At 40.3% G+C, this 14,892-nt stretch overlaps 2 protein-coding genes across 2 annotated transcripts in view; one reads left to right on the top strand and one right to left on the bottom strand.

The window, feature by feature from the left end:
• The window catches only part of CFAP44 (cilia and flagella associated protein 44), a 56,264-nt gene extending 52,507 nt beyond the window's left edge, over positions 1-3,757 (bottom strand). The window contains exons 1-2 of the mRNA XM_044441783.1: positions 3,718-3,757; positions 1,137-1,217 (exon numbers count right to left, since the gene is read on the bottom strand). Coding sequence (XP_044297718.1) covers positions 1,137-1,217; positions 3,718-3,757 — 121 coding nt within the window. The remainder of the gene's footprint in view (positions 1-1,136; positions 1,218-3,717) is intronic.
• A 4,638-nt stretch (positions 3,758-8,395) lies between these two features.
• Positions 8,396-14,892, top strand: part of ILDR1 (immunoglobulin like domain containing receptor 1) — a 14,923-nt gene continuing 8,426 nt past the window's right edge. The window contains exons 1-4 of the mRNA XM_044441784.1: positions 8,396-8,410; positions 11,013-11,208; positions 13,171-13,320; positions 13,696-13,815. Coding sequence (XP_044297719.1) covers positions 8,396-8,410; positions 11,013-11,208; positions 13,171-13,320; positions 13,696-13,815 — 481 coding nt within the window. The remainder of the gene's footprint in view (positions 8,411-11,012; positions 11,209-13,170; positions 13,321-13,695; positions 13,816-14,892) is intronic.

Genomic DNA, 14,892 nt, shown 5'->3' on the forward strand with positions numbered 1-14,892 from the left:
CTGTATGTGTACACACATACCCATTAGACTAACCCTACCCATAAACACAAGGTTAAGCACTGGTAGATGCTACTAAAATAATTGTTCACATGCCCAGCTATACATGAATACATGAAAAAAGGGTCAGTCCTCTAAATCTGAAAGTGTAGAAATATGTTCTCACAATTTGTTATAGAGCAAAGCCAGAAATGCATCTGTTAAAGTTGAACCACAGTTTATGAAACTGAGTGAAAATTTCAATGGACACCTGTCCAACGTTAGACACTTAAATTTGATATGACCAGAAATACATTTTAACTGAGTGCTTTGTTGCTTAAAAAAATCCAAAACCTTTTTTTTTTTAAGGTGTTTGATAGTCTTGAAACAAAATGGGAATTCAGCTCCTTTAGGGCTACCTAAAAGGCTTGTTCTAAGTATAAATAATGAACGTATGAGATGAATTTTAAGAAGAAAGCCCAATTACAGTGGTGGTGAACCTATGGCACATGTGCCGCAGCAGGCACACAGAGCCCTCTGTCAGCACAGAAGCCAAGTCACCCCTACATTGCCCCCGCAGCTAAGCATTGGATAACAGCGCACATGCCCCCATGCGCATGCTTGGAAAGAAGTAGTGGTGCCAGGCGATGACATCACAAACCGCACCAGGGTAGGGTTAGAGTTACAAAAGCGAGGTGTCCTGTCCTGATTTTGATGGTTGGAATGTGTTCAGAATGGACAGAAATGTTGAGCTTTGCAGAGAAAGCTACCCAAGGGAGGTTTTTTTAAAAATCACCCTCTTTCCAATGGAAATTTCACCCTATATGAGGGTTAAGGGTGTTCAACAGGGTAGGGTAGGGTTGGGTCACAAAAATGAGGTGTCCTGGCATGATTTTGATGATTGGAATGGGTTAAGAATGGGCTGAAATGATGAGCTGTGCAGAAAAAGCTACTCAAGCTTGGTCTCTAAAGTTTCACTTTCACTGCCCTATTCTGTAAGATCTGAAAGAAAGATGTAGAACAATGCCCAAGAGTCATTTTGCTCTCAAGCATAGTAATTCATATCCATCTAGTGTATGTATAATCTTTATGTTCTGTAGTAAATGCCATGCAAAACAGCATTATGATTAAAGTCTTAAGAATTTGTAAGCAATGCTTACCATCAGGTTCCTCCTTTGCTTCTTTCTTCTGTCCCTCTGAAGCTGATGCCCTCTTTCCTCCTTCTGGTTGTTCATTCTGACCTGCAAACAAAATGACACGGTATGGATTAATCTTCTGATAAAAGTATTTAGAAAATGTGGAATGTATATTTCTATGTTTATTCAATATATCTGTGTATACAGGTTGTTGACAACATTATAATTGAACATTTTAAAATAGAGTTCAATGGAATATTTCCAGAAGCATAAAATTAATGTAACCAGCACTTTCATGCACAAGATCCTGAAAGAAATCAAGAGGGTGACTACCCAGGAGGGCCTTCTCTGTGTTGGAGCCCTGATTGTGGAACATGCTCCCCAGAGAGTTTCACCTGGCGCCAATACTTCTACCTTTTTGCAGTCAGGCAAAACCCTTTTTATTCTCCCAGTATTTTCATTATTAATTTGTTTTAGTGGAGGGTTTACATTTTAATCATTGGATACTGGGCAATTGTTGTTGTTATTCTTGTTTTTGTTTTTTAACTAATCAGCTGTAAACCATCCTGAGACTTTTAAATATGGGATGGCATAGAAAACCTTTAAATAAATAAAAATCTATAAGAAAAAAACACTAAGTTCTTTGAGTAGAAGGCTAAATTTCTAGTATTGGAGTAGTATCTATAATTAACATATATTAATACAGATGCTTTAATTATGCATATAATAATCTTCATTTACAAATTTTATTCTAGTGTCATATTCAGCATTTCAAATATTCTGCATTTCAATTAATTGCCTTTTTTAAAAAAATGGCATTTCCTTTCAATCTGTATGTATCAAAGTAATTTCCTATTCCTACTAAGTCCTTTTATCATAGGAGAAGCATTAGAGGAAGTCCAGAGAACATGCTGGACAATCCTTGCAGTTAGGCATCCTTGGATTAAAATAGCATTGCAAGATCTCATAGAAATGAAATATAAAATTATTTCTAATTCAGACAATAAATCAGTATAAACTAGAACACTTCCCGTAAAACCAACGTTTCTATATTTATGCCATTAAAGTAATCCAGGTCTGCTTCCTCTTCCCCTGTAATTCTTAAGATTTGTAGTATTACAGATAGTTATGCTGATAGCATTATTTTGTGGACCGCTGCATTTTCTTACAGAGGAATGAGAACATTTGATAATTCCAAACAAGAACTGAACTATGGCATACACCCTTTGTAATCATAATCCAATTAACTATGTGCATGCCCTAAAACAAAGGTTGATCTAGAGTTTCCCCTGCAGCAGCCAGTATTGTTGAAGAAGCAAATTGCCATTCGGTTTAAAGAACAATTACATCCCAATCCTATGCATGTTTCCTTAGAAGTAAGCTTCAGTGCATTAAGATTTATTCCTTAAGTGCATTTAGCATTGCAGCCATATTACAGTGCCAGGAGCTATTGTTTTTGCTGAAGCACACACAGAGCCTCTCTTTGGAAGTCCCAACGTGGTAATACCAGCACACACAAAAACTTCAAAAAAATTATTGAATCTTTAGCATTTTATTATTTTCACCCTAATCCTGAGAAGCAAAATGTACCAGGAACTACATACAAATAATCAAAGCCATGCCCACCTCAAGGCACAATGCTATGCATATTCAGACAGAAAAGGACATATAACACGAGCTATGTTAATTAGGGCACACTGGGAGTTATAGTCCTACATTAAATTTAAGTGATTGCTAAAAAGGCTCCTTTTATTAAGATCACTTGGGGTCAGCTGCAACAGATTCTGGAGTAGGATAGAGAGCAGCTGTGACCTCTCCCACCCAGCCCAGTGCAGTCAAGATAATTGCTTGCCCCTAGGATGGCCCATGTGTTCTTCTGTAAACGTGTTCAGTCCTGTATTTGAAGAGCTGTCCAGTGCAAACCCAATTTAAAGATAAAGAACCATCACAAGCAGAGTTGGGCTTTGAAACTGTCCATCCCCAACAGCTAGATGGCAGGCTGAGCAAGGCAGTTTTTCTGTTCAGTCTTCCTCACTGTAGTGAAATACATTTCTATTTAAAGTTTTATCTACATTTGAATCTATGCATATATATATATTAGGATAGGTTATGCAAACTAGCATTCTCTTTTCTGACAACGCATGTCCCTCTTTTTGACAATTCAAGTGGGCCATCAATCCCCGCCAATAGTAAGTCTGTATAGGAGTGCGTACATGTATGTGTGCGTGAGTAGCCCACAACAAGCACACCGCATGCTGTCCTCAGGCTCAAAAGCTTTGACTGTAATACAGTCACAACACTGTAAACAAGTTTTCAGGTGCACCATAAATAAATGTGTTCTTATGTTCCGGTGACCCCAAAAGCTTACGCACCACCGTGGGACATTTCTCCTCAGTTTTCCCCAATCTGCCGCCTTCCAGATGTGTTACACTGCAAGTCCCATCCGAATGATGGGATTTGCAGTCCAACACATCCGGCGGCCACCAGGTTGAGGAAGACTTTTTGATTTAGGAAAGCCCTAAAAAAAAAAAAGTATTTCGAGAACGTTTCCCGAACGGAACGTAAGAGTATTGAGGGAAAGTTGAGAGAAGCAATGCGCGGTTACCTTTTCCATCTTTTCCCTTGGGCTCCCCTTCCTCCTCCATTCCCGGTTTACTCCAGTTACTAAGCAACCAAATTTAAGGCGCGCAAAGATCGTTGGGAAGTTGAGTTCGAAAACATTTGTGCCTTAGGGCGCCTGCTCAGAATCATTAAAAAAAAAAATCTAAGGCTGGGCTGACCGAGGTTTTTTCTCTTCTTTTATATAGCCACCGTTCCCTGTCACGCTCTTTCTGGTTTTGAATATGTTGTTTGCACAAAGATTTCAAAGTTGTACATTTTAAAAGGCATTCTGAAGAGAAGGAGCTATGCACTACTCGTTTGTCTAGATTTGCTGTTACAATTGGTGTTTTGAGAATTGAGTGGTAAACCAAAGAGCGAACATGAGTTTGTTTTATTTAAACGTATTTTTAGCTACATGTAAGGGTAGACTAGTTTTCACGCGGAGGCTGAGTTTAGTTTCTTCCTTTGCTTATTTAATTGGTATATGCCACTCGTTCAGTAGGCTTCCTCCCATGGAAACGTGCAGCGTTCCTGTTTTCTTAGAAGAAAGATGACTGCATATGTAAGTGGTGACACTTGACGTCACAGGCAGAGAAGCGAAAAATCTGCCTTTCTTACCCCGCCCAGAGAAAAGCTCACTGCTACTTGTTGCAACGTTTGCCTTTGGGGGGGGGGGGTCTTCTGTGCTTTCAACGACTGTGTGCTAAACAAATTTAGCATGTGAAGTTAAAGATGGGGAAATAAAACTGCACCTGTTGATTTTTCTCCAGGCAATCAGTGGAATCATACCCCAGCTTACTTGGAAAAACAAAATCCAATTGACAAGCCAGCTGTAAGCTGTTAAAGTCATCTCAATTAGCAACCCTCCCTGCATTCCTGCTCTGGGTTTTGTTTCACGGGATAGTGCAGGTGCAGCGGTCAATACCAGTTCAGAAAACAGGAACACCCACAATATCAGAAGAGTTTGGGTGAGCTGTGCTTAACGTTGCACCGGCTGAGGCTGTTCGTAATTTTCCTAACAGCCCTTGTCAAGGCATTCCCATTGAACTTGAAAGGAGGGGGGCGGGAAAATGAATTTGGAGGCATTTACTCTGCGATCTACGCACAAGTAAATTGTTGGCGAGTCTTTGGTTTTGCTAGCCATATTAAGGTAGCAATAAGCGTTTGGTTATCTGAAAGCAGTTTTCATAAGCAGTTTTCGTGCCAGAGCCAGTAGATGTAGAAAAGTCTGAGTATAAAAAATTTAAAAACTAATAGCTTGGTCGTAAGCCGATTGCAGGTTTTTTACTTCCAAAAAAACTTTCAGAGGTTCTCTTTGAACAGCAGATAGCACCTTCGAATTGAACGAGCTAAAGGCTGCGATAAGATGCCCGCTTACAGAGCCGTTAGTCCCACTGAATTTAATAACTTGCTTTTGAGCAAAGGATTTGTGTTCAAAGTTCCACTCATTTCAGTGGGTCCACACCGAGAAGGAACAACATGGCTTAAAACTCATTGACAGAATGGCAGTATAATCTAAGAAGGTCGAGACCTGCGAGGCGGGGAGGAGCTGCTGCAGGTAGTTAACAAGGCGGGCGAGATGGGAGGAACGAGGGAGGGGCCCTTCACCTGCAGGGCAAGGCGAGTGCTGCACCTACAGAACTTTCACTGCAGGGTGCTGCTAAAGGATATGGGAAAGAGCTGCAGCAACAGGTGCTGCAGCAACCGAGCAAGAAGAAGGAAGTCGTGGCTTGTATTGTATGTCTCCTTTTTAAGGGCCGAGAGAATCCTTCCTGGGGAGAAAGGTGACGAGAGGACCCAGGTGAATCCTCCGTAGGCAGAAAACCCGGAAGAGAAGAGACGTCTCTTAGAGGGAGCTTGTTGTATTTGGAGGAACGCCCGGGTGAGGTTTGCATATAAGCTCCGGACAGTAGGAGGAGACGCCATGGCCTGGAACTGGCCGTGGCAACACCAAGTGCTTTTTTTCGGCCTCACCTGCCTCCCGACAGGTGAGTCGGGGTCCGGGGAACGGCGCTAGACGACGAAAGAGAGCTCACTGCTTTTGTCCTTGCTCTTTCGTTTTTCTCTCGCTGTTTCAGTGACTGCTGTTAATAGGTGACCCCTACCGGAGTTTCTTCCCACTCTTGTTTCTTCTTCCCTGTTCGATCTTTTTCTATAGGAACTTCCTTAGGAGGATCTCTTACCTCTGAGACCGATATCCCCAAACTATTTTTGTCATTTTACCTTCTAGCTGAGAAAGGAGATTGCAAAATCTCTTTAATTTTTAGTTTGGAAAATCCACAGAAATTAAACCAAAAACATGGCCATTTCTTTTAAAATCTTTTTCTTCCCCCACCCCCTCCCCAGTTGTAAGCTTAAATCAATGCTTACGGTTTTTGCCTACAGAGAGAGCTCGAACAAACTTTGGTCTCCTGCAAGTTAAATTCAAAGGGAATGGAAAAATCATGCATGACGACTTCTGAATAACTGAAAGGGGTGTTCTTGTTGAGTGCTAACACTGTGTCTGTTAGCTGGATTGCAAAATTAATCCCGTTCATTATTTGCCTGCAAGTAAATCGCAGTGAACTGAGTGGTACTTGCTTTTCTTAGCTATGATACATGTAATATATATAGAATGATGATTGTATATGATATGTAGATGGGGATAATTTTGTATTATCTTAGGTAATCAACACAACGTAGATTTGCTGCGTGGGTGGGAAAATACCTGAAAAAATATGCGGTAGTGAATGAGAACTTTGTCTTATATGAAATTTTTACATGAATCTTGGCCTTGTTAATTCAGGAGCAAGCTCTGCTGTGTTCAGTGAAACCTACTGCCAACTATGTAGGATTAGAATTGCAATCTAAAAGTACACATTTTATTTCTCATGTCTATTTCAAATGTAAATATGATTTTTATCCAGTAGTCTTCACTTTCCATCCAGCATTAACTGTTCATTTGAGCACACAGTACAGAAGCTATAAACTTGCAGTCAAAGATCTGTGAAACCTTTGTAATACATATTTTCCCATAAGTGAATATTTAAGTTGAATAAAAATATGTGAGTAATTTTAAGGTTGCAGCCTTAGCATTACTTCTGAAAATTCACAGCTTGGTTGAGAGTTGGTAGAATCTTCTGCCTATATGTGAATGGAATTGTGCACTTAACTGCATTTAAGGAAGTACTGCTGAGCTTAAAGGAACTGAACTTGCAGATAAATTAATGAAAGATATGTATACACTCATTAAATTCATATTCGTTCGTTCCTGTGAGGGGAAGTGAAATTGAAAGCTTTCTTTCTTTTCTTTCTTTTCTTTCTTTCTTCCAGCCAGGTGGTATCCAGAATACTTGAGTTATTCTGTCTAGCATAATACATATTTATATTAAGTTATCTCAAATGGTATTGCTATCTGTAGCATTACTAATGCCAATAACTTTTTTTCTTGTGTTATCTTGTATGCTTGTGATATGGAAACCCAGGAATCTGGCAAACACAATGTAAACTTGAAAAATGTTAGTGTTAAACTATAATTGGATTTTTAGACATTTAGGCAATTGTGTTTTTGCCATATTTTCTTATTTCTGGATTTTTTTTCTTTCCTGCTCTGCATGCTGTTACTGAGGAATAGAAAAGCAGATATGTGGAAAATGTGGTATATAAATCTAATAACTTTAAAGGCAAAATCTACACAAACTCTAGCACAAAATGTAGACTGCATGTCAGACAAATGTTGCTTAATTTTGCTAGGAAAGCCTGAGATGAACTTTATACTCTGGATTGTATTCAGTGTGAAATATATACAGTGGTACCTTGGCTCACGAATGCCTCAGTTCACAACCAAATCGGGTTGCAAACAGAAATTTCAGAAAAATTTTGCCTCAGGTCGTGAACTCCATATCAGGTGATGATCGTGCCCATTTTCCCAGCAGGTTCACAGTCATGCTTGGGGGGGGGGGGGGGGAGAGATGGCCAGGATCTTTGTTCTTTGTTACTTTGTTGTTGTTTGACACTTTGTTTCAATTTTTTTGTGATTAAAAAAATGGGTACAAAATAGATTAACCTTATTTGCATTGAACCTTATGGGGAAATTTGACTTGGCTCATGACCAGTTTGGGTCGTGACCAGAGTCATGGAATGGATTAAGTTTGTGAGCCAAGGTATCACTGTACTGGGGTGAGATGCATTATCAAACTTAACAATTTGAGAGACCTAGCTCAGAAATGTAAAGGTCTAAAATTTTTGTATAATTAAGTTATTTTGATTACCATTGTTTAAATATGTTAATGAAACACTGTATATGTTCAGTAAATGCAGTGTAATTTTAAAATGGTGCAAGAGGAGGTCTATTATCTTCGATTTCTTCTGTTTTGAATCTTAAATTGTAGAAATAGGTTTATAATTTTGTCTAAAATTTCTTTTATAGGTTAGTGGTTCTTGGATGTCACATTGTAAATCTTTTGGAAATTCTAGTAGCCTTATATTTGAGGCAACACTGTTTGTTTGTTTTTTTTATTTTAAACACCATATGGTAGCATGTGAAGTTTAGGATACCCAATTGACCATATCTTGCAAGTTTTTTTTCCTTTTGTATTGTTACTGTTAGGTATGTATTTAAGATAACTTGCTCACTGTCTAGATGGCTATAGGGTAAGTCAGAGTCCCTGGACCACCCTTAGAAATTAATTCTGAGCTCAGAGATGGGAATCCAACTGGTGAGTGTTTGCTCTTTAAGCATTCCACACTGGCTGTGACTCTGAAGTTGCAAGTGCACCCCTCAGTTCTGACAAGAGGTGGAAAAAAGTGAGACATTGCCAGGATAAGAAATCGGCCATTTTGCAAGCACATGAAGGCAATCCTTGCCTCTTAGCTCTTTCCACACTTAACTGGATGCCTATAACTCTCCAGGTTCAGAAACTTATAGGCAGATATGTTGGATAGCACCCTTTGCCAATTTGAAATTTTTTTTTTCTAGAATTTGGATTAGTACTACTTGGGGAAATGTAAATTTAAGGAGGATATTCATTTTAACTGGTTAATTTTCTGAACCATAGTCCTAATTTTCTTGTGTCCACTTTTTTTTACTTTGTCTTAATGAGTTAAGATTTGTTTGTTAGCTTTAAGGTGTGTGAAATTATTAGGGTATTTCACATTGTACAGGTATTCCTGACTGCTTTGAAAGTTTTTGTGGGATTCCTTCAGATTTTTTAAACTGATTAAACTGCCATAATTCCATAATGTCATTTATTGCCTCTTAAGTGATTTCTTAGGATGTATATATGATGTATGATCTTATAAAATTCATTCTGTGCTCTCTCGCTTCCCATGACTCATTACCATGTTCCTTCATCTAGTTTATACACATCTATGATAGAAGCTTTTAGTATTTCTCCAGTAATGTCTTCCAAAGTCTATCAATCCAGAAGTGAGAGAAAACAAGTCCTGTGTTTCTGATTGGGCAACAACTGTAAGATGCCTGTGCATGACAGCCATTTATAACATACAACTTATTCACTCAGCTAATAGGCTGGCCCTTTAGAAAGCTTCATTTAACTTGAGGTCCTTTTACACTGCTATGAAATCTCAGCACACTTCCTGTTTTATGCATCTGATTAGCAGCATGCCCCAACTTCTATTAAAAATACAGATTTAGTAGAACTTAAGCCAGCAAACTTGGAAAACTCAACAGTGGCCACAGGATTGGAAAAGGTCAGTTTACATTCCGATCCCAAGAAGGGCAATCCCAAAGAAGGTTCAAACTACCGCACCATTGCACTCATTCCACATGCTAGCAAAGTGATGCTCAAAATCCTACAAGCTAGGCTCCAGCAGTATGTGGACCGAGAACTACCAGAAGTACAGGCAGGATTTTGAAGAGGGAGAGGGACTAGAGATCAAATTGCCAACATACACTGGATCATGGAGAAAGCTAGGAAGTTCCAGAAAAACTTCTACTTCATTGACTATGCTAAAGCCTTTGTGTGGATCACAATAAATTGTGGCAAGTTCTTAAAGAGGTGGGAGTACCAGACCATCTTATCTGTCTCTTGAGAAACCTATACGTGGGTCAAAAAGCAACAGTGCGAACTGGACACGGAACCACTGATTGGTTCAAAATTGAGAAAGGAGTTTGGCAAGGCTGTATACTGTTGCCCTGTCTATTTAACTTATGTGCAGAGCACATCATGAGAAAGGCGGGGCTAGATGAATCACCAGTTGGAATTAAGATTGCTGGGAGAAATATCAACAACCTCAGATATGCAGATGATACCACTCTAAAGAGCCTCTTGATGCGGGTGAAGGAGGAGAGTGCAAAAGTAGGCTTGCAACTCAGCATTAAGAAAACTAAGATCATGGCATCCGGTCCTCTCACTTTCTGGCAAATAGATGGGGAAGAAATGGAGGTAGTGACAGATTTTATTTTCCTGGGCTCCAAGATCACCGCAGATGGGGACTGCAGCCAAGAAATTAAAAGACACTTGCTCCTGGGGAGGAGAGCTATGGCAAATCTAGACAGCATACTAACAAGCAGAGATATCACCCTGCCGACAAAAGTGCATATAGTCAAGGCTATGGTTTTCCCAGTTGCAATGTATGGTTGTGAAAGTTGGACCATAAAGAAGGCTGAGCGCCGAAGAATTGGGGCCTTTGAATTGTGGTGCTGGAGGAGACTCCTGTGCGTCTCTTGGACCGCAAGGTGATCAAACTGGTCAGTCCTAGAGGAGATCAACCCTGGCTGCTCTTTAGAAGGCCAGATACTGAAGATGAAACTCAAATACTTTGGCCACCTAAGGAGAAGGAAGGACTCCCTGGAGAAGAGCCTAATGCTGGGCACAATAGATGGCAAAAGAAGAAGGGGATGGCAGAGAATGAGGTGGCTAGATGGAGTCACTGAAGCAGTTGGTGAGAGCTTAAGTGGACTCTGGGGGATGGTGGAGGGCAGGAAGGCCTGGAGGAATGTTGTCCATGGGGTTGCGATGGGTTGGACACAGCTTCGCAACTAACAAAAATAAGAAAATTCACAACAGAAGGAACTTGGATTAGAAGTTGAGGAGTACAATTTGGCTGAAAATTGTTCTAGGTTACTTGGTCTATCTTAAGCTCAGAATTGTTCTGCATTGTGAAGAGATTGTATGAAGGTCCCAGCTACTCATACAGGCTTCAGCTGCAAAGTGAAACCATTTGTTGAGACAGCTCACATAGGCTGCTGGTGCTGGGCTTCTGGTGTGCCTCTTAAAGGTAGAGAGAATAACCTATTGTTTTGAAAGTTCTTTCCCAGAGGGTGTCTTCTCATATAACTTTCATACATATTAATAGTTGCTGTTGATGTTTTTGGTTCCAGGTTGCTTCTCCGTTCTTGTGACTGTGCCAGATACTGAGCGATACACAACATTATTTGCCTCTGTGATTCTAAGGTGTGAGTACAGTACCACAGCACCACTACAGGATGTGGTAGTTACCTGGCGCTTTAAGTCCTTTTGCAAGGATCCTATCCTTGACTACTACTCAGTTGGTGAGTGCTGCTAATTACTCCTGCTGCCACCAAGGGTTACTCTCCGCAATCTGAGAGGCATGTTGAGGGACATTTCTCAGGGAAACCTGTTGAACAGAAATGTGGGGTGTTGGTCTCCCAAGCCTCAATTCAAGACTGCAAGAGTGACAGTCATAGGATTTCACTCTAGTAGATAGCTGCCTGTGCATTTATGAAAACCTTAAATCCTGTACTTTTAGAACTCATGGAATCCATGGGTCTGTGATTTTAGAAAGCCTCAGTCTACTGTTGTAGGTGATACTCCCGCTTGGTTCAAGTATTCTCAGCTTAAGGGTTGGGAGAAGGGAAGAAAAGTAAATGTCCAGACTAACTGAAGCCTTCTAATATCAAGGCCTGCTAGTGAGTGCCAATGGATTACAGTCACCATACGGCCTCTGAGAAGCAAAATGCATGCTCAAGGGAGCCCCAGAGTTTGCAGAGATGCCAAAAAAAAAAAAAGAAAAAAATATCCAAGATCTAAGGAGCCTTAACTCCTCAGAAAAATCCTAGTGTGGTCTGAATATGACTGGTTGGCTCAATACCAAACTCCAAGGGAGGGGTGAGGACCTAGATTCAAATATTAATCATTCAGCCATATCAACTGCTTTCTCTATATATGCACCTTCTTAGAACCTTTGCTTTATGGGTGCCAATTTTCCTAGTTACAATTTATCTGTTTGTTTCCCACTCTGCATCCGTTTCTCCTTGCAATTGTTTAATACTGGAATGCCTCTGTCTGACTATTGCCACATTCAAACATCCCCATAAGATAGAGTTACAGTGCAGGATTTGGTCAAGATGACCCTCACAACAGGAGTCATCAGCCTTTTTGAGTTGTTGGGTACAAAATGGCTGCCCTGGAGGGTATGGTCAATTACAAACTACACATTTTCCAGAAGGCAAACTAGTGAGACTTAAGGAAAAGTGACCTTTAAAAAAAGAGCTACTTGGCCAAGAACCTTAAACAAAAAAAAGGTAATCTTCCCTCAGATTACCTTTTTTGCTTGGAAGCTGGCCATGCTGGACTGTAGCATTTCTATTTGCTAAAAATGTTCTAATCTGTAGGCCACATGGATCCCAAAAGTCAGCTTGAAAATGCAGATGGCACTGGAAGCTGGTGCTTTGCTTTACATCATAATTTCGTTATGTTAAATCATTTAAAATCTAAAAAACATTGCATTGTGGTTTTGTGTTTTTTATGAAGTGATATGAACTGCTCAAAAAACTTCAGCTACTGGGCAATACAGGAATGAAATTATTTTTTTAAATGGGAAGGTAGGCTGGTGGGCACCAGCAGAGGTGTCCACAGGCAGTACACTGGCAGGCTCAGCACCATAGAAAAGATTCCTCTAAGAAGAGGTTTCAGTCTGGGTGCCCTGAGGCAATACCAGTGACATTCTGGTGATGTTTCAGTGAGAGCTGAGATGGATCAAGAAGGCATAGGTAATGGGCAGAAATTATTCACCTGTCTTTTCCCCCTTTCCCAGTAGATAAGAGGAGGTGGTGACGCAGGTCTCTGTTGATTCTTGTTGGAAATGGGCTCAGAAAAGAGGCAGAGTGTTGACTTCCTGCTCTCTGCAAGAAATCCTGTGCTGTTATGAGTTTCCCTGAGATCTAGAATACTAATTTTGTAAACATTGCCCTGTGCTCAGCCTGCATAAATGTATAAAGAAATATTTATTACAGAAACTCCTTAAGCCTCCTGCAACCTTTTCCCCATGAAAACTGAACCCTGGTTAAGAACTGGAACCCCTGAAATGTCTCAGGGGAGAATAAATGAGCTGTCTTGGTTCCTTCCAAGAAGGAAAAGTTGGAATATAAATATAATAATAATGAAAAAGTAAATTTATGCATAATATGGTCTTTTACTCCAGGGCTTTTAAGGGACAATAATATTTGAATATTCTGGTGGCATTAATTTGTATCATATCACCTTGTTCTCAGCCTATCAGACAGGCCTAGATCTTGGCCAGGATCCTTCCAATGACTGCAATGACAACCAGCGAGAAGTACGTATCGTTGCTCAGAAAAGAGGACAGAATGAGGCCGTGCTGGGGGTTGATTATAGGCAGCGGAAGATTACAATCCAGAACAGTAAGTGTCCCTTGGCATGTTAGGGAAGAGTGCTGGTGAATGAACTAGGTTTTGTGCAAATTGTTGCTACTGTGCTGTAGCAAACTATGGTTCTGGCCATTCCACTCTTAAGTTTTGCAGGCTAGACTTATGGTCAGGACTTCATGTTACCATGTGAGAATGACAATTATGGTAGGGCAATAAGGATGTGTTGGGTTATTGTCTTCCCTACCCATCCTTTTTCCCTATGTTTTGTGCCCCTTTTTAGATTATAATACTCCTGGCAGGGACCATCTCATATGTGATTGTGTAACTGATTGTAAGCTGGAGAAGGTGGAGGTTGGCTGAGAAGTGAGATAAAAAATATTTTAAATAATGTTATTTCTTCCTTGATAGGAGCAGATCTTGTGATTAATGAAGTGATGTGGTGGGACCATGGAGTCTATTACTGTACCGTTGAAGCTCCAGGGGATACAACTGGTGACCCAGACAAAGAGGTCAAGCTAATTGTTTTGAGTATGTACATAGCACTGTTTTTGTTCTATAGGATTATTTGCTCTTTCTGTCCCTCTATTTTGAAGAACAAAGTATTGCAATAACAAGACTTGTACTCTAAAGATGTTTCCTCAGGGATATCTCCTGCTTAATACAGTGGTTCTTGATAAATATATTTAGGATTGCAAGCTGAAATGAACAATCTATGTGTATTTTTGGAAGTGAGCCAAATAGAAGCGATAGCTGCAATTCCATGTTTTTTAAACATGAAGTTGCCCCAGATATATAAAAAGAGGTAGCGATGCTCTGAATTAAACCAAATGGGAGCATGGTTTAGATCATAACCATGGAGTACCAAACTTTCTTTGTCCGTCTACAAAAACTTTCCAGAAGCTGTTCCTTCCTCACCAAAAATTTATTTGAACACTAATCATAGTGTAGTTTGTGCCCCATAATCAACAAACCTTTTCACCATCTGAGTTCATGATTTTAAAAATGCAGTCAGTGAAGGTTTCCCTGATACTGAGATGTGTTGGAAGAGCAGCACCTGGCTCGACTTCATGGTTATTGCTTATCAGCCTTCCCCAACCTCGTGTTTTCCAGATGTCCTGGATGGTACAAGGCTGGGAAAGGCTGACTCTTAGTCCTGCATTAAAAGAGGGAAGGGAAGACCAGTGTCCTCAATCCTTCATTCATGTTAAAAGGTAAGGTTTTGGAGCTATCTATTGGCTGCATAACCCTAATGCTGTTATTACATGAATGAGCTTGGACAAGCCTTGGACTTGCATGCTCTCCTGTCACTCTGCCTGTGGTTCACTCATGAGAAGATTGAAAGCTTTTGCCTCTGCTTTTAACCTACTGAAATTTAGCATTATGCCCAGACCCAGACAAACTTTTGGCACAAGTCAAATTCAATCCTTGGTTTATGAAGTTGTCTTGTTTCAATAAGCCATAATTAAGTTTAAATACATTTGACTTCTGTAATGCGCTCTACATGGGGCTACCCTTGAAGACAGTCCGGATACTTCAATTGGTTCAAAATAGAGCTGCCAGGCTGCTGACGGGGACTGGGCGTTATGTTCACATGACTCCAGTCCT

This window comes from Varanus komodoensis, unplaced genomic scaffold, assembly GCF_004798865.1.
Source record: "Varanus komodoensis strain SLA01 unplaced genomic scaffold, ASM479886v1 scaffold4, whole genome shotgun sequence".
NCBI classification, from domain to species: Eukaryota; Metazoa; Chordata; class Lepidosauria; order Squamata; family Varanidae; genus Varanus; species Varanus komodoensis.